Source organism: Cervus canadensis, chromosome 28, assembly GCF_019320065.1.
Source record: "Cervus canadensis isolate Bull #8, Minnesota chromosome 28, ASM1932006v1, whole genome shotgun sequence".
NCBI lineage: Eukaryota > Metazoa > Chordata > Mammalia > Artiodactyla > Cervidae > Cervus > Cervus canadensis.
In genome coordinates, this window is record NC_057413.1 from 48437987 (window position 1) to 48465120 (window position 27134).

The 27134-nt window shown below is 48.5% G+C and overlaps 2 protein-coding genes across 5 annotated transcripts in view; one reads left to right on the forward strand and one right to left on the reverse strand.

Annotated features, from left to right (window-relative positions):
- RSPH9 (radial spoke head component 9) overlaps positions 1-24657 on the forward strand; it is a 38115-nt gene extending 13458 nt beyond the window's left edge. Inside the window, exon 5 of one of the 2 annotated variants that reach the window (XM_043449754.1) lies at positions 24446-24657. In XM_043449754.1, coding sequence (XP_043305689.1) covers positions 24446-24460 — 15 coding nt within the window. In that variant the 3' untranslated portion in view covers positions 24461-24657. The remainder of the gene's footprint in view (positions 1-24445) is intronic. The other variant, XM_043449755.1, reaches the window with a different exon arrangement.
- On the reverse strand, positions 181-16736 carry MRPS18A (mitochondrial ribosomal protein S18A). Of its 3 annotated transcripts, XM_043449757.1 has the most exons (9): positions 16233-16340; positions 8726-8757; positions 8255-8343; positions 6242-6349; positions 4893-5598; positions 4273-4348; positions 3694-3817; positions 3407-3476; positions 181-595 (listed from the first exon to the last, which is right to left on the reverse strand). In XM_043449757.1, exons 5-9 carry the CDS (start codon positions 5060-5062, stop codon positions 451-453), a joined length of 585 nt encoding a protein of 194 aa, XP_043305692.1. In that variant the 5' UTR covers positions 5063-5598; positions 6242-6349; positions 8255-8343; positions 8726-8757; positions 16233-16340; the 3' UTR covers positions 181-450. The 3 variants fall into 3 exon arrangements, with proteins under 3 accessions (XP_043305692.1, XP_043305691.1, XP_043305693.1); XM_043449756.1 differs by lacking the exons at positions 4273-4348; positions 4893-5598; positions 8255-8343 and having other exon boundaries at positions 16233-16736; XM_043449758.1 differs by lacking the exons at positions 3407-3476; positions 4273-4348; positions 4893-5598; positions 8255-8343 and having other exon boundaries at positions 16233-16382.
- Positions 24658-27134: the final 2477 nt, after the last annotated feature.

The window sequence follows — 27134 nt, forward strand, 5'->3', positions numbered from 1 at the left end:
GGCAGCCGAACAAAGAGCCAGCGGCTGTCAACAGAGAGGAAGGGAGCCTGTGCGGCCGTGAGCTCCGCGCGGTGCCCCACGTGGCCCACCACCCAAGACCAGCAACTCAATGCGCAGTGACTGGCCGGAAACAGGCTGAGCCCCCTGCATTTCCCCAGCAGTGAACACACACCCAGCGGGTGAGCACAAGCCTGGTTTATAATAGTCCTTGGGATAGACGGCCGGTGCCCCAGCCCTGAGCCCCGGCCAGTCGTGAGACCACCGCAGCTGCACAGGGTCAGACACCACAGCTGTCCGCCCCCAGCTGCCAGCACCACGGTGGGGCGGGTCCCAGGCACTGCAGAGGCCCTGCCGCCCCCCGTGCCGTCTGCCCGGGAGGAGCCGGGCTGCCCTGGTGGGATGGGGCGGGAGTGCAGGATGAGCCCAGGTCTCAGGAGGCCTTGCGCTCCGTCAGTGATACAGCACCAGAGGCCTGCCCGTGTAGGAGACGTTGTCCTTCAGGAGGGGGGACCCCACGGCCATGCGCACCTTGTTCCAGCGGTGGCCCTTGTTGTAGATGGGCTTGACGGAGCGGGGAGACCAGCGGGTCAGGTACCTGTGGAGGGAGAGTGAGAGGCGGCCATGAGGGCTGGCAGCCCAGGGTGCGGCAGAGACCACGGGCGTGGGCCTCTCGGGCCGAAGCTGCACTTGGTCAGCCAAACACTTTCACCAGTTTTCCTTTCTTGAGAAGGGGCTTTTCCTGGGAGCAACTGCCCAGCGTGCTGTAAACAGATGGGCTGGGCTCTGGCAGCCGCAGGCGTGTGTGGCCACGTGCTCCCTTGTCTTTATGAGTTGCCAGTGTGTGTGCGTGTGTATCTGCTGGGGGAGGAGGCAGAGGAAGAGGCTACTCAGAGAGCAGATCAGCCCTCTCTGGCCCAGTTGTGGGGAGAGGAGAGGCTGATGTAAGGGCCTGGAGGAATCCCTCCCTCTCCCCCACTTGGCTCACTCCGCTACCCGAGCCCTCAGGGGACAAGCCTGGGCAGCCATAACTGGCGGAAGACCCCTGACCCCTGATCCTCAAGCAGGCCATGACTGGAGCCCAGGGTGAGGGCCCATGGGTGCAGACGTAGCCCAGGAAGGTTCGTGTAATACGAGCGGGGATGGGGAAAGATGGCTGCCGCCCATAGTCCTTTGGCCTCCTTTGGGGACAGCAGGGCCCTGACAGTTCCGAGAAGAGTGGCTCATGCCGGCTAGGACTGGGGTTTACTCTGTTCAGAACGAAATTTGGATCCTATCCAGAGGCCCACCCTACGTCCTGAAAGCTCAGCCTCGGCAAAGGCCAGGATCCTCCCCTGCTTCCACACTAAGTTAGGGCTCAACCCAGTGCCTCTAGAGACCCTCCCATGAGAAGTTTTAATTTAAAAAATGAATAACCATGCTGAAAATTTTTAGAGAACAGTGAAAAAGTGACTGCTAATGTATACATTTCAACTGAGCCCCCCTGGACCTCTATCTTCTGAGTTCTGAGAGGAAGTAAAAGCTGTAGGACTACATGCCACGTGCGAGCTGGGCAGGCAAGAGGGCTTCTGACGACCACTGGGTGGCTGTCAGCCCCCCAGCAGGGAGGTCTCTGTGCAGTGAGCTGGCCCCAGAGCCGCCTTTGCTGTGGCTGGTGGTGCTGCGACCTGGCAGGGCCCTGTGCTGGTGTCTCCCTGGCTTCAGAGGGGGTGGATGAAGAGGTGGGATGTGGAAGCAGGCTGCTTGGGATTGAAGATCCCAAGGCGCACCAGGCTCTCCAGAGTTGCTGCCTTATTGCACCCCTCCGCCCACCCTCGTCCCTCCCACCCTGGAGAGGCCCTGGGAAGTTGGGCTTCGGCTGGCCCTGGGCATGATGCCTGTGCCACAAGGAGCAGGCAGCTGCCGTGGAGGGGCTGGGGCCTCCGGCCAGCTCTCTGGGGCCACTCCAGCTCTAAGAACCAAAGCTCCCTGCTAATCGAGCTCCTTCCCCTACCTCTCTGGAAGGGGCGTTGAAGGAGATGGCACTGCTCCTCAAGGCCCAGCAGAGCCAGGGCCAGTGCACGGGCCTGGGCAGCTCAAGGGCCGCTGGATGAGACTGTCAAGTCCCTAGTTGTAGACAGGACTCCCTCTCTTCCCCAAGAGGGCCTTTTGCAACCCCACGAGCCCCCACCTGCCATCAGTCCTGCGTCACGTTAATGGACACTGGATATATGGGAGGGAGCCTGTCTTTGCTTCAGAGGGCTGAGGGCAGGATGGATTGTGTCCTCAGGCCTGCTGCTGTCTCTTAACAAGTTGGAGTGGGGGTGGGCTCAACTCCCAAATAGTCTGCAGCAAATTTGGGAAAGACAAGAGGAGGTTAATATGTCCTGTTCCCCCAGGGCTGCTGGCAGATGGCCCAGCTGGCAGCGTGGGAGGTGCAGGTGGGAGATGGGCAAGGGGCCAGGGTGGTGGCAAGAGAGTCAGTGAAGACCCAGCTCTGGCCCTGCACCCCCAGCCCAGCAATCTAGAGCTGGTATCTACCTGGCCTTCCATCCTCCATTCCTGGGTTCTGTTAGGGATCAGCCTAGGAGGTTTGCTGGGGGTGGGGGATCTTGCTTTGCTCTACCCAAAGAGCACAGTTCTAGTGGCATTAGGACAGGCTGAAGGACGGAGGGGCATTGATAGAAGAACAAGAAACACCAACATCTTTTACAGACCTGGATCTACACTCAATTAGAGAGTACTGTAGTTCTAGGAGTATATAGTGTGGTAATGTCAGAGACAGCTGTTTGAGTGTTAGACAGGAACCTGTTCCTACACCAGGGGGGGCCACCTTGCTCAGGCTGAAAGGCAGATTGATTGATTCTAGGATCTAAAGGCCTTTCTCTCCTCTTCCATAAAACCTCAGGATCTCATGGGATGCCATACGCAACTGAGCAGGTTAACTGCACAACTCTAGGGAGAACATTCACAATCTAGTCTACATGGATGCTGCCTTCAAGTTTTGCATTATATGATCTGACAGCTCTATACGGTGGCCCTACCCTGGACAGCCCTCCCATTTCTATTTCTAAAGTCTCATTTTGCCCTTTAATAACCCCAGTGCTATTACTGAAAGTTTGTAGAACTGCTCTGACATTCCCATAGCAACCCAGTATGATGTCATAAACAGAGGATTAGCACATTCTAATGCCCAACCAGCAGATCTTCTTACCCTTGTTACCCCTGGGCTAAGTGCCCTGCTGGGGAGGGACAAGGAAAGAAGCTGAGGCTGGCAGAGGGATAGTAACAGAGGCGTGCACAGTGGTGGGACTGATGGGGTGGTGGGGTGGCAGGGTGGCGTTCAGGCTGGAAGGGACGGAGCGCTCCAGCTTTCCTGAGCTGCATGATGAGCTCCAGGAGCTGGTCTCCCCAGCCCAGGTCTGTGTACCTGTTGAGTCGCGGTCTGGTCTTTGGAACAAATCCTTCAGGAAGCTTGGGCCTGTGATTTGGGAGCAGACCTGAATGGAGGGAAAAGCATTTAAGGGGATGGTCTCTGCACTCCCTCTGCAGCTCTGGGGGACTGAACAGAAAGCCCAAGGGGGAGGGAGGCTGGCACTGGGGGGGCTAGTATAATGAAGTCTCTGGACACACACTGCTCTCTCAGGAGGGGCTAGAAGATGTGGAAGGTGTAATGGTGCCCACAGCCCCCGGCCCCCTCGGCCCGAGGCCCTTTACCTGCTCGGTGGGCCATCTTCACACACTCCTCAATCTTGCGGTGCTCTTCCTGGCACAGCCCGGTGATCCTCCGGGGCAGCATGCCCCCATGTGGCCGGATGAACTGACTGAGCAACAGAACATCCTAGTGGAAACGGAAGACGGGAGAGGAGGATCATGGGGATGGGTGCTGGCTGCCAGGGAGCCAGGGCCAAGTGGTCTGCAGGGCAGGCTGTTGTAGCTGGCACTGTAAGGGGCTGATGCCACCCCGAGAAGCGAACTGAGACCAACTCCCTCCACACACAGCTCTGCACTCAGGCCCGCTGCCTCCGCCACAACAAGTTCAATCCCAACTTAGCAAGATTTCCTGGCCCCATTACCAACCCCAAGAGTTCTCAGCTCCTCTATGAGACAGTCTTCCAACAGACTTGGTGAGAGATTGGGAACTTTTCAAGAAGGTTAACAAGCAATCATGCACCCACAGTGTCTCTCCTGGTGATGAAAAGTGTGTTATCCTCTCTGGGTGATGTAGCGGGTATGTTATGTATTTACACACAAGAGGGAAGACCTGTACCATTTCCGCCCCCAAAGTCTACACACCATAGCCCAGAAGACTTGCAGAGAGCCCCTCCACCTTCTGCCATGCCCTCTGAACGAAGCGCCAGGCAGGAACAAGCTGAGGAGGATGAGGTCAAGTTGTGAAGTTAAATCCCACATCTTCTACACCCTCTGTGCCCAGATGTGAATGGATTCTTGGGCTTCCTTTGCACCATCAGACTGCTTTGGATGAGTCAAGGAAATAATGATAAACAAAGCCAGCATCCAGAGAGACCAAGTCCCCTCCCAACTCTCACAGGATGGCAGGGGTTAAAGGAAAAGTCTCCCACCCCACCCCCAGGGGCCTGACATGCCTGTCTTCAGAGTCCTGGTCCTCAAACGGATTCGCTGCCCTGGCGGGCGCCTCTCTGTGTAACTGTAGATTTGCTTTAATCACTGGTCAGCTCCTGGGGGACCCAGGCCCCCAATTCCCACCCCTGTAATCCTCAGAATCTGATGAAAAGAACTTGGACTGGATTATCTGGGGATAATACACTGGGCTCACAGCCCCAGTGCTGCCCCCGCTGCAGGCTGCCAAGGAGGCTGACAGCTCTCTGCAGCTCAGAGTGGCGCTGTCCTGAGCAGAAAGGGGTAAAAAGGAAAACAACTTCTCCAGCCTTTACCTTGGAGGGGATTGGATTTCTTCTGCTTGATAAACAGAGCCAAGTCCATTTCCTGGAAACGGCTGGTAGGAAGAGTACCCCGCAGTGGTCAGGCAGGTGTGGGTCCCCCCCCCCCACCGCCCATCCACAGCTGGGATTCTAGGTATGCCCAGGACCCTGCTAACTTCCATGTCACAAGAAGCTGAGAGCACTGCCTGTGTCCTCCAAGTTCCCTGTTACTCCAAGTGGCCATCAGCAAAAGGGCGGGGATAGGGTGAAAGAATACCTCCACCCCCTACCCTGGGGTGGCGTGAGGCCAAGGCTCCCAGCCCAGGAGATTAATTGGGTTGTTCTGTTCAGATCCCATGGGCATGTGGCCTTTCCTGCTCTCACCACCTGACCGGGATCTCTGCCCTTAGTCATCCCATTCCACAGAGGGGCACAGGGACAACGTGCAGGTCAAACTGGCCCAAAGCCTGAATCACCTGAAACCTAAAAATAGGGTGCTTAATGTCACCAGCAGAACTCTGAAGGACAAGTATGTATTTCTCCAGGGCTGTGTCCATCCCCCACGCCTGCCCCATCTCCAGACACAGGCAGAATAGCAGCTGCGACTGGCGGCTCTGCCTGGGTTTCATACCCCCGAGTGCATCCCAGCTCTGATACTTACTAAGCTGTGTGATCTGAAGCAAGTGCATTAACTTTGCCATGCCTCAAATTGCCTCATCTGTAAAACAAGGATGAAAACAGTACCTACTTCACAGGGATATTGTGAAAACAAAGTGAATTATGCCCCGCAGCTGCTTCACACACAGAGCAGCACCTACCGTTGTTTGCTCTCATCGTCTCTCCGTGAAACGACGCTCTAGAAGAGCTACAGCAAACAGGGGTCCCTGTAGCTCCAGTGTGGGAAGAGAGTGATGTGTCCTCAGATCACAGTGAGGACTCTCAAGACACGCCCTCATTACACAAGGAGGAAAACCAAACCCGGACTCTGAGTCCACCCCTCAGGAACACAGCCCTATGAGACTGGGCTCCAGGGCCCTGGTGGTCTGAGCTGCCCGCAACCAGACCAGGAACTGAGTCAGGGACTCTCCGCCCTGGCGGCACATTAGAATCACCTGGGGAGCTTTAAAAAATAATGATGAAAAAAAATTAAAAAAAAAAAAAAAAAAAAAATGATGGCCGGGCTCCATCCCAGGCCAGCGGAATCATCTAGGCGTGGGGTCTGAGCATTTTTAAAGCTCCCCTGGGACTCTCATGTACGGCTAGCATTGAGAGCCGCTGGACACAATGTTTCTGTCTTGGTGGCTCCAGGAGATGCCTGTTAAGCCCACGGGGAATGTGAGCTCTGAGATGCGCAGACTTACCTCATAGGTATACCTGTGCTTCAGGTTCCAGCGGCAGATGGGGCATTGGCCAGAGGGGTTGGGGGGATTTGGACTTTCCTTGGGAGTCCCTGTGATTCGGCCTTCAATCTAGGAGGCAGAGAAAGAGAGCTGATGAGGGGGAGAGTTGTGTGGAGACCCCGATTCTTGAGCAACCCCCAAAAGCTGGTGAGGTTTCCTCTCTAGGGGCCTCAGGGGAGCAGCTAATGGGCCTCTCTGCCTGAACACAGCTGCTGGACGCTGGGCCTCAGGTGGCCACAGAGCTGGGTTTGGTGACCTGTGAAGGTAATAGAAACTGAATTTAATGCTGGTGGCAAGAGGAGAGGTGTGTGGTATCTGCTGAAGGCTAGCTTTCCATCCTCAAAAAGACAAAAACTCCAGAACTTTATGCTTCCCTGTCCCTGCTTTGGGAAAAAGTAATCCATGCACATGGTAAAAAGTTTCAAACTGCACAGGGATGTGGAGTCCAAAGGAAGTCTCACCCCTTATCCCGCATATCCTTCATAGCAGAAACTGCAGTTTCCAGCTCTGACAGAGCTAAGTCTAGGCCAGTGGTTCTCAACCAGGCACGATCTGGCCTCCCAGGGGACACCAGACAATGAAACATTTCTGATTGTCACCATGGGGGTGGGGTGGGATGGGGATGGGTCCCTAGCCCCTAGCGGGGAAGCTGCTAATAAGCATCCTATGACAGACAGGACAGGCCCCCACAGCAGAGAACCAGCCCGTCTAAAACGCCAACAGTGCTGAACTGAGAAACCTGCTCTAGGCCTACATGAGCAGACCACTGTGTGCACACCCCTCCTCCCCTCTGCAAACACAGAGTGGGGGACACAGTCCCCTGGCTGCCTCCTCTCAGCACTCTGGATGCCACCTTTCACACCCCGCCCAGGCCACGTGTGAAGTGACCTCCGCCATGGCTGCTGTGTCCTGTGACACAGCCTTGGAGAGACTAAGCGCAATGAAGCAGCGACCTGGGCGTCAGCTCCAATTGCAGGAGGGGGAGGTTAGACAGCCTTGCTGATTGAGGCCACGGATTATGAGTGAGGCTGGGCCAGGTCTGAGAGGCTTTGGGGGGAAGCAACTCTCCCAGGGAAGAAGTGGAAACAGGCAAAGGAGCTGGCTGCGTAGGCGCTGTTACTGCCTTTCTGGAGATGCCACCCCAGCAATGCCAGAAAAGGAGCCAAGCGCTCGGGAAAACGGGCAGGGGGTCAAGGTGGGCCTGGGCGGGGAGAGCGAACATTTACACACTCCCCACTACAGGCCTGGCTCTGTGCTGATAATGGTCCACATGGATCATCTCATTTAAGTCCACAGCCTAGTGAGGGCAGATTCATGACCTTATTTTACTGATGAAGAAGTCAGACTCTGGACAGTGAGTAATACCGGAAGTCAGCCATGGCACTGCCTCTCGGGCATGGCCGGGCTCCCTCCCCAAGGGCTCTCATGGGACCACATGCCTCTCTGTTAGTTCCACGAATAGCAAATTCATGCCCCACAGGAAAAACACTCTGCACACACAGAAACCCGACGAGTTTCTCTCCACCAGCATGGAGTTTACAGGGTGAATGCTTGTTTCGGTTTTGGATAAGGGAACTATTCTTAAAGGGATGGGAGTCCCTAGAAAGAACTGTCTTGAGGTCTTAACCTCAAGTACAAAGGTTGAGGGGGAGCCTTCTGGGGAAGACCCCAAGAGGGAACCCTAAGGGCTTGTCCTGGGGATAAGAAGGCCTTGGGCAGGGCCATGCGTGGCTAGCTGCCAGAGGGTTAAATCCCTGGTTGACATGGAAGCCACAGAGGCTTCTGGGAACTCTGTGGAGTGGTTGAGGATTTCTTGGGAGGCACAGAAGGCCATGTGAAAACAACGTTGTCTTTTAGGGATTATAGGATAATCTAGGCCCCATGACTCCCTGAGGAAGGGAGGTGAGATGGGCCCAGTGAGGGTGGGGCGTGGGGGAGGAGTAGAGGGAGTGAAAAACCGTCTAGCTTTCTCACCAACAGATGAGCCAGGGCGCCAGCTCTGAGCCCAGGGCCCAGAAAGTGTCACCTTCTCACTGCCTCACTGAAGGAGTAGCTGAGTCATTCTAGGCAGAAAGGAAAGAGACTGAGATCCAGGCTCCTGGCCTGGGGTCAACTTACTCTCTCTAGCCTTGCCATTACCTTAGTTTCCCCTTTGGAAAACTGACTGATCGCCCGCCAAAAAACATAGCAGAAAATACTTCTGAGCCCGTGTCATACAAAAGGCCACTTTAATCAAGTAACAGATGCCTCAGTCCAGCACAGCGACTGTTCCTGATTAACCACATTCCCGCACACGGGTTGAAAATAGTAGATGCGGGATTTATGGTAATGGAGGGAGCAGATCCTGAAGCCAGTCCAGGTGGGGCTCCCACCCTCTCTCAGAGGAGCAGCCAGGCAGCTCCAAGTGGTACAGAGGTTAGAAGTGGGCAGATCGACAATACTTACTATAGTCGTCTTCCCTTCTTGGATCTCCACCACTACAGAGATAAAGGGGAAAAATTAGGTCAGCCATTTAATAAGGAACAGGGAGTTTTAAATCACAGCTCAAACCTTACACACGAAGAAAAATGAAGCGCTCTGTCTGCACTCTCCCATGGCCCCCACCTGGAAGTATGCAGGGTTTACCTCCCAGTGCCCAGGCTCTGTGCCCGGCAGGCTGTGCAGGGCAGTGCTAAATAGATTCAGTTGTGTCCAACTCTTTGTAACCCCATGGGCTGTTGCCCACCAGGCTCCTCTGTCCATGGGATTCTCCAGGCGAGAATACTGGAGTGGCCTGCCATTTCTCCTTCAGGGGATCTTCCCGATGCAGGGACTGAAGCCAAGCCTCCTGTGGCTCCTACACCGCAGGCAGACTCTCTACTGCTGAGCTACTGGGGAAGCCCGTGACATGAGGGTTCGCGCAAAGCAGGAGACCCCACTTTGATTTCTGGGTTGGGAAGATCTGCTGGAGAAGGGATAGGCTGCCCACTCCAGTATTCTTGGGCTTCCGTGGTGGCTCAGCTGGTAAAGGATCTGCCTGCAGTGCGGGAGACCTGGGTTCGATCCCTGGGTTGGGAATATCCCCTAGAGAAGGGAAAGGCTACCCACTCCAGTATTCTGGCCTGGAGAATTCCATGGACTCTGTCGTCCACAGGGTCGCAAAGAGTCAGATACAACTGAGCGACTTGCACTTTCACTTTTCCTGCAGGCTGGGTGGGGGGCAAATCCAGATGCCCATATCATATCACCTCTCTGAGATTAGGGGTCTTCATACTGTTTCTGCCTTTCTAAGCCAAGATTTATCTTGGTCTCATCCGAGGTACTTGGCAAGATCTTGCCCTACTGTGGCTAGCAATCATGGCCTAAGAGCTGAGGGGTTGGGGGTGGACAGAGACCATAAAAAGACCTTCAAAAGTACCCACTGTATGTGTTCTTTCATGAAGAGAAATCAGACAAATGTGGTTCCTGACCTTGACCAGTCTGCAATCTAAGATGCAGCACCCAGGGGCCCCACAATGGGTAATAATGAGATCAGTTCGCTCTGAGAACATCTTGAGAGCCTTGCGTTAAACCTGTATAAAGGCAGCTATCTTTCCTCCCTGCAGGAATGCATTTTGTTATCCACATTGGAGAGGGAAGAGTGACAGGAACGAGGGGCCTGCAGGTATGGGGCTGGGGTCAGGGCACGATTTCAAAGAGAGGACTGCAGAGCTATCCGGAGAGGGACTCCCTCAGCTCTTCGCCTATTTAGGAGTGAGGCAGTCAGAAAAGAACCTGAGGGCAAAACAATTTCATTGCATGCATGTCAGGCTGTACTTATGTCCTCTTATTTAACCAGGATTCAGAAAGACCACTTCAACAATATCCTAAGGGAGAACCAAGCTCATAACCCACTTTTGGCAAATAAAATCAAACAGAAGGTTCCTAGATATTGTCCCCATGGTCGCCCAGTTTCTTTAGAAAGAGAGAAGCCGTGGCTTTTAGCATAGGAATTGGCACACGGCAGATGCTCCATAAACTCTAGGGAGCAAAATACTGGTCGTGATGCCCTTCTGACTGCTAATTACCATAATAGAAAATGTGAGTGCACACAGCTATAGATAGGCTGCAAATTGTCTCCCCAAATGCTAAATCTATATTTTAACAGCAGCTTGGCTACCGCAATTAGTTCTACTCAGCTCCAGTCAAGGAAAGAAGCAGTACAGATTAGAAAGAACCTAAGGTTAACTTTGTGAATCAAATGAAAGTTACGGACCTCGCCCTAGAAACACGTCCCTCGGTGTACACACAATTAGACATGGATTACAGGAAGCTCACAGACCCCTGCAGCTGTGTACCTAAATGGTAAGACTGGTTTTCCCTCAGTGGTGGCAGGAGGTGATTTTCTAAAGTTTCTAAAATAAACATGTACTGCTTTTGCGATAAAAAAATAAGCAGTAAAAACAGAGAAGCTAAGGAAAAAGAGTGAGGCAACTCGAACCCACCCGGAGGCCCCCGGCAGCATCTGTGATCACTGAGCTCTGTGACCGACACCAAACTGGGCCCAGACTGCCTGGAACTGTCCCCCCACTCGTTTTCTGGGCACGGCCATTCATAGAGACCCATTACTCCAAACAACCAACCTGAGAGCCCCCTCAGCTGCGACTCCACACACACAAGGGAGTGACAACTGGCCAGAGAGGCCCTGAGGCTTTCTCTAGAGAACACTATAGTTACTAATCAACTCAAAGACAAACTAAGCTTCTCTCCCTAAGAGAAAATGCGTCACCCCACGCACGGATCTACTTGTTCCCAAGAGACCAGCCTAAACGGGATGTGGGTGAGACTCAACCTGGTACTCAGTCTGGAGGCCAGCACATCTGCCGGGGGATGGTCCCTGCGCTGCGTCAGCTTACAAGAGCTCTGGGGCAGGAGGGCCGAGCCCTAGCCCAGCTGGGCACCCAGGAAACTGCGAATTTGCAAAAACCAGGTTGGAAGAGGGACGGAGGGTGACCCAGTCTGAGCAACGGCAGGTGAGGGGGGCAGCACAGGTTTTTAAGAATCCCGATAGCAAACAAAAGGAGAGACCTACTCCGGAATCACTTAGGTCGGCGTGAGATCAGCGCCCTGAAGTGAAGTGGACCAACATGTGCTTCCCCTCTCCATGGAGGCACTTGGGTCCCAACCATGAGGTAAACAAGTCTAGTAAAACACACATCACTCCTGGCAAAGAACCAAACCCTGAAGTCATCCCACTGGCCCCTGGAAGAGAGATCAAAGTCTGTGGCAAGCTCCACTGTTCATAAGCTCCCCACACAGCAACTCTGAGCCAGTGAATCATCTCACTATGTTTTATCGGGTAAAACAATAGGCAGATGCTTATCTCATAGAGACGATTTGTCAAACGAGGAGGAATGACTTGAGAACACATATGGAACTGAGACTGATCAGGGCGGTATCTCAGTGCAGGGGCAGAGGGCCCACTGGAGCCTGAAGAGGCCCTAGTAGATTTCAGGCCTCTCAAAACAGAGATAGGAATCAAAATAGTATTGCTTTTCAGCATGCATACAAAAACATGTCAAAACCAAACAAAACCTGAGATCCATTTTGTCCCTGGCCTCCTCTCCATTCAAGAGAAGTGGGGGTGGTTAAGAAAAGCTGGACTAACAGGAGACCATTAGTCACTAACTGAAAACTTGTTTAGAAAAAGATGGAATTGCCCTTGTGTTCTGAGATGTGGCTGGATCAAGTAAACTAAAGAAGCAGTTTTCTAAACCAAGATTAAGGGCCAAGCTCTTACACATCAAATAATCTGTGCCACAGGAGGCAAGGCATTTGCTGAGCAACCGTGGAGTGTACAACTGGGCTCCACCCACCGTGGAGAGCTCCCCTCTAAGAGGAGACACAGTCTTTGCCCTAGAGGAGAAAAGAGAACTAAACCAAGCATGGGAACTTCACTCTAATAAAGTCCATGCCTCGTAAAGAGGTCCTTTGAGTACTTCAGTAAATACTCGCCTAGGATGGAGTCCAAGATAACTGGATTGTAAGTCTAGAGCAAACAGCGTCGCGGTTAGATTGCAGTGAGGCAAAAAGGCCTCGATGGCCACACAAACAGACACAGAGAACTGTGGTGGGATAAAGGCCCAACTGTTTAGTAAAGGAGGAAGTGAGGGGAGATGAATGACAAGGGCTGGAGGGAACTGCTGCAGGAAGTGCCCAGAGGACCGATGTCCTTCTTGGAAAGGCTCCATGGAAATCAAGTCTCAAGCAGAGCATGAAGGGATGGAGTAACTGAATGGCAAGGTGGCTACAGGGCAGCACCAACAATCCTACACAGCATGCTTGGCAAGTGTGGCCATTGACTACTTTTCTCAAACTCCTTCCTCCCTCAAGCACTGTTCCCTTCTGTTCATCTTTAACTCTGTCACAAAAGTTTTCTGATTCTCTCACCACCTACCCCTTCCTTTTCCCTTGGACCTGAGGGAACTTCCCTCTGCACTATCCTTCAAACGAGGAGTCTCACTGCTACACAAAAATCTCTTTCCACTAGCAGGTTACTCTGGACCATGTCTTTTGAATTCTTTAAAGCCCCCAACTTGCTCACTTCTATCTCAAAGCTTTTAGTTACAGGGCTGTCCATCCTGCAAGGCATATCCTTGTCTGAAATGCTAGGTCCTCCAGAAAGCTCCCTTAGCTAACTGGAAAAGAAGAAAAACATTCCCTTCAGCCTTTACTTGTTTCAACACACTCTGCTCTGAGGATCTGCCAGATCATATTGTTCATTTAGAAAGTCATATGTGTTTATTACTCTTGTTTTAAATGCTTTCCTTCACAAGGGCTCTAAGAGTGACAAGGCAGGAACAAGGTCTAATCTCTGCTAGGTCTGACGGTGTCAATCATGAAATCAACTCCAGCAAGTTAACCAATAAAAGCTTTTAGGGAGGGGAGGGAACCACAGGGAAGCCCTACCACAGAGTACCAAGGTGGTGTCACTGGTGAAGAGGGAAACTGCTGGCCTTACTTCTGACTCCAGCACTTACTAGCTGTGCGATGCTGGGCACAGCTACTGAATACCTCTGGACCAGATTTCTTCATTTGTAAAAATGCCAGTAATATCCACCTTTAAAGGTTGCTGAGAAGACTGAAAAGTGTATGTGGAAAACCTGGCAGAGTGCTTGCAGCACTTAATAAACCACAATTTCCATTTTTTGCTTTCCTTTAAGTCTTGCTTCTTCCATAATCATCTTTTTTGGTTCTGTATGTCCCTCTGGTCAAAGATCAGACCAGGCTTTCTCAACAGCAGCAGGACTGGTATTTCAGGCCAGGTGGTTCTTTGTTGTGGGGGGGCTGTCCTGTGCACAGGAAGATGCTTACAGCATCCCTGGCTTCTACCACCACACACACACCAGGAGCACCAGCTGTGACGACCCCAAAAATGTCTCTGGACGTTGCCAAGTGTTCCTGAGAGAACAAACTGCCCTTGACTGAGAATCACTGCTTCATACAGAGAGCTTCTACAGGCAGGAGCAGTAGTGCTGAGTGCCCATGAACTCTGACTAAAATTAAACAGTACTGTCGTATCAGAAAAGTAGAAATGCTTGAATGTTTTCAGCAAGATGCCAGCTCCCTCTCTGTGACTTTAAATTCTATGTATACAATATTATTCCTCAAATATACCAGCCAGGACCAGTCAAAATTAGCTGTATATGTAATTCTTTAAGCTTTACACATAATGGATAGAACATCATGAGAAAGTTGCTGGTGCTGTTTTTAATTTAAAGGCTTTGGAGATAGGTGGTTCTCAAGAAAAGTATAAGCTGATGCCTTCAAGTAAGATCACATCAATTCAATTATTTGGCTTTTAGGTCTGACAGTAACACAGAGAAGTTACCAGGTATGCATGGTGGGGAAGACTTCAAATATTCATTTCATCATACAGCCATCTCTCCAACTGAAAAATTCAAATCTCAAATATTCCTTTGTAAAAAAACAAAACTATTCCTTTTGCCTATCCTCTGGGAACATGGCAAAGAACTGTTTTCAACTTTTAATTTCGTAATGGATATGTGCATTGTAGTTGTTAATGTTTGACACTTGGTAGATGCCACCAAAAATGTTACAGGTAAGGAATTCCCTGGTGGCTCAGTGTTTAGGACTGACTCTGTGCTTTCACTGCAAGGAATCCAAGTTTGATCCCTGATTGGGGAACTAAGATCCCACCAGCCAAGTGGCACGGCCAAAAAAAAAAAAAAAAGTTATGGGCATATGCCCATTTTACAGCATAGGAACACATGAAACAACTTTCCAAGTCCTTGTTACCATCAGCATGATCTCTTTGGTGTCTTTCTTTATCAATGCATTAGTTCATCTAACGCTAAAGAGGCAGTACCTGGATTTTGTTTTTCTTTCTAGCAAATGTTCCATCTTCCCTTCATAGCTAAATTCTTCAAACACCCATTTCCATTTCTTCATTAATTATTTCTTTAATTTTCCCAAACTGGGTTCCTTATCTGCCATTCTACTGAAAACTTACAGAAGACTTTTTCTGAGACAAATCCAATGCTCCCCTTGTTAGGCTCTTTTTTTTGGACTTTTATGCTTCCCCTGGCAAAACGATCACTCTTTTTCCCTGGATACATCTCAGCTTTAGTTAAAGGATATGCTACTCCAGATCTTACACACACACACACAAAACCACTTCTTTGCACATCACTTATCCTTTCCTGCTTCCAGCAGTGCACAAAGGAAGGTTATGTACTGAAAAGACCTTTTCATTTTCCGCCAGATTCCATCCTTTTATGAGCCTATTAAAGACACACTCCCTTCAGGAAAATTTCCAATTCAGTTTGCTGTTTCCAGTAACTGAATCTCTCTGAACATGTGCTTAGTCGCTAAGTCATGTCCCTCTCTTTTAGGATCCCGTGGGCTGTAGCCCACCAGGCTCCTCTGTGCATAGGATTTTTCAGGCAAGAATACTGGAGCGGGTTGCCATTTCCTTCTCCAGGGAATCGTCCCAGACCCGGGGATCAAACCCGTGTCTCCTGCATTGCAGGATTCTTCACCCGCTGAGCCACTGAGGAAGCCCCAAACACCTATAACCTAAATTGTATTCACTGGAGAGTAGTGCATCATCTCATTAGAACCTAACTACTCAGGAACCCCTTGACAGTTTGAAGTATAGCACTTCGCCTTCAGTAATCTCTCAGTTCAATGTCAGGCTGCCTTTCCAGACTTAATGAAAAGCAAAACCACTATCCAGGATTTGTCTGTTTCAGCTGTTCAATGGCCTTTCCACCTTAGCTTCCACCTCTTAGACTAAGGGTTCGGGCAGTGAAAGCTGCCATCAGATTATACCATTTCAGATGAGAAACTGGAAAAGGAGGCCCAGGGGAGGGTATCCAGCTGACCTTCCCTGATCGCACAGTAATTTTTTAGTGAAGGAGGCGGCGGTTCGAAGAATATTGAATAGAGAATTAACATCCAGTGCCTGCGTGCGTGGGTGCTAAGTCGCTTCAGTTGTGTCCGATTCTTTGTGACCCTATGGACTGCAGCGTGCCAGGCTCCTCTGTCCAAAGTATTCTCCAGGCAAGAGTACTGGAGTGAATTGCCCTACCTTCCTCCAGGGGATCTTCCCGATCCAAGGATCGAACCCATGTCTCTTATGTCTCTTGCATTGCCAGGCTCTTAACAAAAAACTTTTCTGAACCCTAGGACAGGTTTCTATTCTGCTCCTAAATAAGCAAGCTTTCTCTCCGATCTTCATCCCCCTCGCCCCCCTCCCCGCCACCACCCATGAGGACACTCACGATGAATGAAAGATCAACGTAATAGAATCAGGATCTGGAAGAAAACTGCTAGCATTCCCCGAGCGCAAACATCTCCAACGTTTCAGAATCGCGCGAAGGAAAGGGAGGGAGGGGCGCACGGGGGCAGAAAGAAGCAGCCTTCGTTTCTTCTCTTCAACTCTAGGAGGTCACCAGGACCCAGCACTCACCTTCCCTGAACGCGCGGGCTGGTGGCCTAGCCCAGTTGGTCACGGTCGGGCCTGTCAGCAGCCCTCTGAGAAACCGTCCGCAGCCGGACAACAGCACATTGAAGGCCGCCATTTTGAAAACTATCGCTGACCTCTTGTGCACTTCCGCTTCCGGAACGGCGCGCGCGCGCAGCCGCAGTAGTGGGCAGGAAGAGTGCGTCTTGTGAGCGTCGAGCTCCGTTACTCTTGTCAGTTATTTCGATTTCCTCACGTCTCCAGCTCTGAGCAAAGCAGAGTTAATGTGTGAAGCCTGTGCTTCATTCTGAGAGGCTGGGGAGGTCTTTATCTCCTGTCTGCTAGTCCTCGAAGTCTCCAGGGTCGCTTTCGTCCCCTGGCGGACTTCTTCAGTAAAATTACATGCACAATCCTTATTTCTTTAAAACTTTTTCTTTACAAGTGAGATGTGGATTTTCAGCTTCTTGAGGCTGCGGCTAAGTCTGTACCAGAGAAGTTGAAATGGTTAGGACAATGATTCTGGAACATCAGGTATCTCACAGATCTGGGATGGAATTAATACTCGTGTGCCAACCCCTCCCCACCGCTGCCCGCACAGTCCCCAAGCTGCGCTGCCCTCACCAAGGGGTCTTTCATTCTGGTAACTTGACGCTGACCTTTTGCTCCAAATCTTGAAAGATGATGCTGTGAGAGTGCTGCACTCAATATGTCAGCAAATTTGGAAAACTCAGCAGTGGCCACAGGACTGGAAAAGGTCAGTTTTCATTCCAATCCCAAAGAAAGGCAGTGCCAAAGAATGCTCAAACTACCGCACAATTGCACTCATCTCACACACTAGTAAAGTAATCCTTAAAATTTTCCAAGCCAGGCTTCAGCAATATATGAACCGTGAACTTCCAGATGTTCAAGCTGGTTTTAGAAAAGGCAGAGGAACCAGAGATCAGATTGCCAATATCCGCTGGATCATCGAAAAAGCAAGAGAGTTCCAGAAAAACACATCTATTTCTGCTTTATTGATTATGCCATAGCCTTTGACTGTGTGGATCACAATAAACTGTGGAAAATTCTGAAGGAGATGGGCATACCAGACCACCTGACCTGCTTCTTGAGAAACCTGTACACAGGTCAGGAAGCAACAGTTAGAACTGGACATGGAACAACAGACTGGTTCCAAATAGGAAAAGGCGTACATCAAGGCTGTATATTGTCACCCTGCTTATTTAACTTCTATGCAGAGTACATCATGAGAAACGCTGGGCTGGAGGAAGCACAAGCTGGAATCAAGATTGTCGGGAGAAATATCAATAACCTCAGGTATGCAGATGACACCACCCTTATGGCAGAAAGTGAAGAAGAACTAAAAAGCCTCTTGATGAAAGTGAAAGAGGAGAGTGAAAAAGTTGGCTTAAAGCTCAACATTCAGAAAACTAATATCATGGCATCCAGTCCCATCACTTCATGGCAAATAGATGGGGAAACTGTGGAAACAGTGGCTGACTTTATTTTTCTGGGCTCCAAAATCACTGCAGATGGAGACTGTAGCCATGAAATTAAAAGACACTTACTCCTTGGAAGGAAAGTCATGACCAACCTAGGTAGCATATTAAAAAGCAGGGACATTACTTTGTCAACAAAGGTCCATCTAATCAAGGCTATGATTTTTCCAGTGGTCATGTATGGATGTGAGAGTTGGACTATAAAGAAAGCTGAGCACTGAAGAATTGATGCTTTTGAACTGTGGTGTTGGAGAAGACTCTTGAGAGTCCCTTGGACTGCAAGGAGATCCAACCAGTCCATCCTAAAGGAGATCAGTCCTGTGTGTTCATTGGAAGGACTTATGTTGAAGCTGAAACTCCAATACTTTGGCCACCTGGTGAGAAGGGCTGACTCATTTGAAAAGACCCCGATTCTGGGAAAGATTGAGGGCAGGAGGAGAAGGGGGCAACAGAGGATGAGATGGTTAGATGGCATCACCGACTCAATGGACATGAGTTTGGGTGGACTCCGGGAGTTGATGATGGACAGGGAGGCCTGGCGTGCTGTGGTTCATGGGATCACAAAGAGTTGGACATGACTGAGTGACTGAACTGAACCGAACTAAAACTTATTCTCAGGGCTCAGCTCAAACTTCACTTCCACATTAGTCTTCCTTAACCTCCCTGTTACTAGTTCTCAGCACCAGATATCTCTCCATCTTAGTTGTTGTTTTCTTAGTTAAGTCATGTCCGACTATTTTGACAACGTGGACTGTAGTCTGCCAGGTTACTCTGTCCATGGGATCACCCAGGCAAGAATACTGGAATGGGTTGCTGTTTCCTTCTCCAGGGGACCTTCCCAGACTGGGGATTAACAGGTGGATTCTTTACCACCGAGCCACCAGGAAATCCCCTCCATCTTAGTACCCTGTTCAGTTACAGTTTTGTATCAGTTTGTGTAACATGTGTCTCCCCACCAAACTGTAAGCTCCATGAAGCCAAGGACATTGGTTTTGTTGTTGACTCTCATTTCTCCAGCATTTAGTATAGTGCTTGACACATAATGAATGCAATATATATTTGTTGAGTGAGTAAGTAGGACCTATTTTCCATGGCTTTTGTGAAGATTAGATGAGATAAAACATAAGTGCTCAATAACCATAATTTATTAATAAGGCAGTTACTGAGATGCCCGTGTGCTAGGTACTTTTCACAACTTTGATGTACTTGTCTAATAACGAAACTTATAGTACCAAAAAGAAAGCTCAGTTTTATATCTTTCGGATTTGTAGGATGAACAGAATATTCCTCTAGAGCTATATAAGAAAGGAAAGTCATTCACACCTCAGTTCTTCCACATGGTGGTTAGGATATTATTTTCCACACTTGAAGGGGGAATTTCTAGTTATCCTAGTCTGATTCATACATGGGGAAATAAGGCTTATTAAAAGGCAGAGCACGCTGTCTGATGAGGGGAGGGAAGGAGTCAATCTTCCAGTTGGGACTGTCACGTTGGTGGACTAAGACGATGCAGAGCAGCTGCTGTATGGTGTACTTGAGTGGTATCAACTAAGAGGAAAGAAGGAAATATGTGGCACTGGGTTTCCTTAAAACGTCACATTCAGCAAAGACAGGTCCCAGAAAGGGGGAACTTGAGAGAATGGTCAATCTAGAAGGTGAGACACATGGATTAGGAGTGGAGCAGAGAGTTGGTGGTGTGTATGTCTAGGTGTTCTAGTTAGGGCAGAAAGTCCTCAGCTGTCCTGGTAGCTTTTCCTTTCCTTCTGTACAGATGACCTTGAACCCTTCCTGCTTGTACCACACCCCATGTTTCTTTACGAGTCCCCAGCTTCTGGAGATCAACTGGGATCAAGGCAGTAACAGAGCCCCATCCAGGGTTTGTTTTGGACACAGTGATTCAAAAGATTTGAATGTTAACCCTCTCTTTGTTATCATATCCTAATTTAATCAAAGTTTATTAAAAAAAATTTGTATTTTCTACAATAAGTAATGTGATCATTGTTAAAAAAAAAAAAAAAGAAACAATGAATAGAAAATAAATAGCCATAATCCAGACATAAGCATTATTTGCATTCAGCAAAATGAAATAATACTGTGTATTTTCTTTGTCTTGTCTTCTTTTTTTGATTAATCTTTGGCTGCACTGGATCTATGTTTCTTGTTGAGTGGGCTATTCTTTAGTTTCAGTGAATGGGGTCTAATCTTTATTGTAGTATGAGGGCTTCTCATTGTGGTGGCTTCTCTTGTTGTGAAGCACAGGCTCTAAGTATACAGGCTCAGCAGTTTTGGCACATGGGCTTAGTTGCTCCTTGGCATGTGGAATCTTCCCAGAGTAGAAATCAAACCTGTGTGCCCTACATTGGCAGGCAGATTGTTATCCACTGCACCACCATGGAAGTCCATGTTTATTTATTTCACTGTGCTGGGTCTTAGTTGCAGCATGTGGAATCTAGTTCCCTGACCAGGGATTGAACCTGGGCTTCCTGCATTGGGAGCACAAAGTCTCAACTACTGGACCACCAGGGAAGTCCCTTATTTTTTGTGAATCCATTTGTAATTAGTCTCTATGTGAAAAAAGAATTTTGTGAGACCAGATTTTGCTAAGAGACTAGACTTTACCTAAAAGAAGTTGTTATTGAAGAAAGTATACAAGTTATCAGTGTACAACTGATGAATTTCGACAAAGGGAACACATTACCCAAACCAACAAGTAGAACATTACTAGCACTCCCCTAGTGTCCCCTTCCAGATACTACCCCCTACCCCCCACCAAGGTAATCATTATCCTGACTTTTAACACCATAAATTTTTTCCCCTGCATTTGAACTTTATAGAAATTGAATCTCATGTAGCATGTACTCTTTTCCATCTACTTTCATCTGCTCACCAATGTCAGGTTTGTGAGATTCACCCACATTTTTATTATACATTGTTGTCATCATTCATTCTCATTTCATATAATGTTCCATTGTGATTATATTATAATTTACTTATCCTTTCTTTTGTTGATAGAATTTAGATAATTTCCAGTTGGGACTGTTACAAATAATGCTGTGATACACATTCTTCTATATGATTTTTGGTGAATACAAGAGCAAACATCTCTTCAGGATATATCTAGGAGTGGAACTGTTGGCTTATAGGGTATGCGTATACTCATCTTAAGTAGATTCTGTCAAACAGTTTTTTTAATTAAATTAATTTTAAAAATTTTTGGCTGTGCTGGCTCTTTGTTGCTTTGCAAGGGGTTTCTCTAGTTGGTGGCGAGCAGGGGGACTCTTCTTTGGGGTGCTCAGGCTTCTCATTGGGGTGGCTCCCCTTGTTGCAGAGCACAGGCTCTAGGCACATGGATTTCAGTAGTTGTGGCACATAGACTCAGTAGCTGAGGCTCAAGGGCTCAGTTTTTCTTTGGCATGTGGAATCTTCCCTGAACAGGGATTAAACCCATGTCTCCTGCACTGACAGGTGGATTCTTATCCACTGCGTCAGTAGGGAAGTCCAAACAGTTTTCCATAGTAGTTTTACTGATTATGGTTGTTCCACATCCTTATCAATATTTGATTTTTTTTGTACTTTTCATCTTGGCCATTCTTGTGAGCACAGAGTAGGTTCTCATTGTGTATTTAATTTACATTTCTCTGATGCCTAAATGAGGATGAGTCACTTTTCATATATTTACAAGCCATCTAGATATCCTGTTTTGTAAAGGGTCTGTTCAAGTCTTTGGCCCATTTTATGTTGGGTTGTCTTTCTTATTGATTTGCAGAAGTTCTTTATGTAGTCTGGATACTTGTCCTTTGTTGGATGTATGTATAGCAAATGTCATCTCCCTCTCTGTGGGTTGCCTTTTCATTCTTTTACACTGCAGTTGACCCTTGAACAATGTAGGGGTTAGGTACCAATCTCCATGCAGTTTAAAATCTGAGTATAATTTGTAGTTGGACCTCTGTATACAGGCTTCCTCCTATATGAGGTTTGTTCATAATCACTGCTCCATATCCATGGGACCAACCAACCAAGGATTGAGTGGTACTATATTATTTACTGTTGAAAAAAAATCTGCATGTGAATGGACCTATGCAATTCAAACCCATGTTGTTAAGGGTCAACTGTATTTAAGAAACAATAATTTGGGGAACACATGTACACCCATGGCGGATTCAAGTCAATGTATGGCAAAACCAATACAATGTTGTAAAGTAAAATTAATTAATTAATTAATTAAAAAATAACAATAATTTCATTTTTTATGGCTGTGCTGGGTTTTTGATGTTCTGTGTTGACTCTCTAGTTGTGGCCAGTGGGGGCTACTCTCTAATTGCAGGCAGATTCTTTGCCAGCTGAGCCACAAGGGAAGCCCAAGAATACTGGAGTGGGTAGCCTATCCCTTCTCCAGGGAATCTTCCTGACCCAGGAATCAAACTGGGGTCTCCTGCATTGCAGGCAGATTCTTTACCAACTGAGCTATCAGAAAAGCCCAGTTGCAGTGCTCAGGCTTCTCATTCTGATGGCTTTTCTTGTTGTGGAGTATGACCTCAAGGGCATGTAGGCTTCAGTATCTGTGGCACATGGGCTCAATAGTTGTGGCTCCCAGGCTCTAAAACACAGGCTTAATAGTTGTGGTGCATGGGCTTAGTTGCTCTGCATATGGGATCTTCCTGGACCAGGGATTGAACCTGTGTCTCCTGCATTGGCAGGTGGATTCTTTACCACTGAACCACCAGGGAAGCCCCAACTGTGTGTGTGTGTGTGTGTGTGTGTGTGTGTGTGTGTATACACCAACTGTATATTTTTATCACAACTGATATACAGTGTTTTTAATTTTAACATCATATAATTTATAAGGTTTCTTTCCTTTGTTGTTGGCTTGTTTGGTTTTTATTTAAATTTTTTTCCTCATCAAGGTCATGAAGATGTTCTCCTATGTTATCTTCCACTTTCACATTGGGTCTTAAACTCATCTTGAATTCTTTTATTATGTGGTCTGAGATTGGGATTAAGATTCATTTTTTCCCCTATGGTGATATTTAACTGAGCCAGCATCATTTATTAAAAAATTATAATTTACCCTACTGCATTTTATATGATATAGATCTATTTCTGGAATCTCTGTTTGGTCTCTTTTTCTGTTTTTCATTGTCTGGAAGTGCCATTACTTACTTAATCAATCCCCAATTACTAGGCATTTAGGTTGCTTTTTTTTTTTCTGCCTGGTGCTGGGTCTTAGTTGTGACGCATAGGATTTTGTTTCTGCGTGCTGGCTCTCAGTTGCAACATACAGGATCTAGTTCCCTGACCAGAGATGGAACCCAGGTCCCCTGCATTGGGAGCCAGGAGTCTTAACCATTGAACCACTAGGTTGCATTTAATTCAAACATATTTTTGAAGACCTATCTCCCTACTCCAAAAATAGCATCTTCTTTTTCATTAGTGAATCTTACATACCTTGTTCCCAGTTGAGTAGGTTGTGGCTTATGTCACTATTGTTTTTTCAAGTACAACTGTGCTGTGGGATATAATGGAGTGAGGGCCCTTCTCTGGGGGGCTGCAAAATCGTAGCTGCTGCCCAATGGGAAGGTCCTTTCAAGAGTCAAAGGGCTGTTGGCAGATTCACTCTCAGGCACGGGAAGGAACTATTTCCAGCTGCAATGGCAGTCCTGGAACAGGCCGCCAAGATGTTACACTCTGTGCGCATGTGTGAGAGAAAGGAGGCCGATGAACAACTCCTTATCCTGACACAATCTTCTGTCCACCTCCTCTTCCCAGGAACCCATCCCCCTTGCTTTCACCCCATTTTCCAAGGAAATCCTCCTTCTTTCCTCTGGGGTCCTTATTGGACCCTAGATCTTAAACCTGGAGAGAACTCAAGTCCCAAGTAAACTATCCTAATGAAGATGTTCAGGGAAACATTCATAACAGAGGAACCCAGGAAAATGTTCATTTTGCCAAGAAAAACTTGCAGCAAAGATGATCTGTTTTGTCTCAGTGACTTGCTGCTGGCCAATGGGACAGCCAGCTCAGGTCAGAGCAAAAGCAAGCGTTAGGAAGCCCTGGGTGGGTCAGCCTGTCTGTGGCTTTGGGGCTGAGGAGGTCCTGGTCCCAGCTGTGGATGAGTGTGCTTGCTCTTTCAGCCTTCCTCCCACCTCGCCCAGGAAGAGGGGGTCAGAGCCAAGAGCCACACAGATGTTCGCTGTGAAGCAGCAGCAGCTGCAAAAAGGCTCAGGAAAGTGGAGAGAGCTGATAGGGTAGAGACAACGGTGGGAGGGGGCCGTGAGAGCAACTGGGAGAATAGGGCTGGCAGAGCGAGGGACAAGGGATGGTCCTGTTTGCTTTTTCCTAATTAATGTGGTTTCCTTACAAATCCCCCCGCTGATTCCAGCTGGTCAACTCAAACCATAACAACACGTGGCCTGCCCGGGCCAGGAGCTGGGGCTGCTGGCCTCCCCACAAGGTTCTGGTTTCCGCTGTGGCTGCTACCCACCCTCCCCAACTGGCTTTGTGCAGATGAGGGAAGGGACAGCACCCTAGTCGGGGCTGGGGGTGACAGCCAGGGACTGCTGGCTTTCAGCTCGCCTGGCTGCTCATCTCAGTTTCCTATGACCTTTAAAAAAGGGCACTTCTCTGCTTGTTTGGGCTGCTGCTTCCAAACAGGTATGGGTGGGGGTGGATGGGGAGACCTTGGACAAAGAACTTCTTGCTCACTGATGGCTTCTCTACCTACAGGTGTGCCCTGATTGACGCAATGGCCCTGGGAACCATCGGGGTGTGTCCTTGCTCATTCATTTTCCAGCGTTGTTTCATTTCCTCATTGGGACTTTACTGTGTCCAAGTTATTCATCTTATCCCCTTATTCCTTCTGGGATTCGTTTTGCCAGCAAGTCTCAGCTGAACAGCTACTATGTACCTTTTGTGAACAAATAATTACATGCCTCAGGGGAACACTTTCCAAGGAATAAAAGTTCTTGTCTGACAAATATGTTGTAATAAGCTGGATGACTGACCTGGGCTTATTTGCTTTCTCTTCCTTCCCCCATCTTCCCTGCAAAAATTCTTAAAAAAAAAAAAAAAAAGAATAAAATACACGTTCAGGAAATGTACATAAAACTTGACTGTGCTGTATCATCAGTTCAGTTCAGTCGCTCAGTCGTGTCCGACTCTTTGCGACCCCATGAACCGCAGCATGCCAGGCCTCCCTGTCCATCACCAACTCCCGGAGTTCACCCAAACCCATGTCCATCAAGTCGGTGATGCCATCCAACCATCTCATCCTCTGTCATCCCCTTCTCCTCCTGCCCTCAATCTTTCCCAGCATCAGGGTCTTTCAAATGAGTCAGCTCTTCTCATCAGGTGGCCAAAGTGTTGGAGTTTCAGCTTCAACATCAGTCCTTCCAATGAACACCCAGGACTGAGCTCCTTTAGGATAGACTGGTTGGATCTCCTTGCAGTCCAAGGGACTCTCAAGAGTCTTCTCTAATACCACAGGTCAAAAGCATCAATTCTTCAGCACTCAGCTTTCTTTATAGTCCAACTCTCACATCCATACATGACCACTGGAAAACCATAGCCTTGACTAGACGGACCTTTGTTGGCAAAGTAACGTCTCTGCTGTGTAGACACAAAGTAATGTCTGTGCCATATAATAGATTAACTGTAAAGCAAAACAGGTTTATTTCTATGCTAGATCACTTGGGCATGCTGCTACCCTGATATGGATAGGGGGAGAAATCAAGAGAAGTGGGATTGGTGGGAAGCAGCTGTAAGGGACTTCAGCACCCTAGAACCTTTCTGGAAAGTGAGACCAGAGGAAGGCAACCCCAAAATAGAACTGCCAGAGGAGGGGGAGCAGGCCTGCAGTGCCCTTTGTGTCCACTCTCCAGGCCGAGACCAGGAGACATGCCAAGCAAGCGTATCCTAGTCTGGACCCCCAGTGCTTGGCTGGCATTCACCTCACTCCATCTTCAGCCAGTGGTGGGGGCCAGTGAGACCCATTCCACTCAGTTGCGACACAAACCAAGCAAGCCCTGGTTGTGAATGGGCATTTCTTTTATTTTTAATTTTTTAATTTTTATTTTTTTAAATTTTTTTGTGAATGGGCATTTCTGCAGTGGGCTGGATGCTCTATCAGAAAAGGACTTCATGTCCCTGTCCAGCTGAGAAACTCATCAAATTTCTTTCTTCCGGTGCCTCAATTCAGTTCTTGTATAAGGGGAAGGCTTTTAACCGTTTAGAACACTTTGGAATTATCAGCACATTCTTGCTGATGGGTCTAAAATGACACCTAAGGAGATGCTGTCCCCTGTATGCACTGGGAACAGCTACAGAAGCAAAAGGAAGGAACTTCAGGCTGAAAACCAGGCTCTCCTCTAACCAACGGGCAACCTGAAGTTGACACTCATGCTCTCTGGACCTCAGTTTCTCCGTCTGTGAGGAGTCTTATCTGGTTCTAGGATTCTGGTTCTGTGAACACTTCTATCTTTGTAACCCAGAGTGGTAGAGTTCAGTCTTCAGTCCCCACTGCTCTCTCTGCTCTCTTAGAGTCTCAGCCATTTTCACCCTCAGCTTTCACCTTGAGGCTGATAAGTCCAAAATCTACAGCAATGCTTTTTTAAAAAATCTTTTGGGCCATGTCAGGGATTGAGCCATCATCCTCTGCATTAGAAGGGAGGAATCTTAACCACAGCAACCCACCTTTGAGCTCCAACCTCTGTCTCCAACTGCCTACAGAAATTTCTATTTGGTTCTTCTGAAGGAGCTTAAATATACACCCTCTCTAAGCAAGGCCACTTCATGCTCAGTCGCTAAGTCATGTCTGACTGTTTGTGACCCTGTGGACAGTAGCCCCCAGGCTCCTCTGTCTATGGGATTTTCCAGGCAAGAATACTGGAGGGGATTGCCATTTCCTTTTCCAGGGATTCTTCTTGACTCAGGGGTTGAGCCTGAGTCTCCTGCATCTCCTGCACTGGCAGACAGATTCTTCACCACTGAGCCACCTGGGAAGCCCAAGGCCACCACAGCCTTTCTCATAAATGCCATCAGGGCTGTTGGTCTCCCTGTGGCACAGATAGTCAGCATTGACTGCCTCCATCCAATTTCCAAAGTTTTCATAATTTTCATGAATTTCAAAATTGTCTCATGATTTCCTCCTCTTCCTTATCATTTAAATTTCCACCGTCTTCTAATACCTCAATTTGCCCACCCATTTCCCCATCTCCAGTCTACTCTGCTGTCTCTGTCTGATTTTCCTAAACACCCCAATCAGTTTCCTACTCAATGGTATCTCATCGCCCACAGCTGCTGCCTGAATTTGCATTTTTAAGGAACTCCTGGAAGATGAAAGTCTGAAAACTGCTGACTAAGGGGAATAGAATTCCAGCTCTGAGGCTTGACATGAGGGGCCTTCTGTGATATGCCT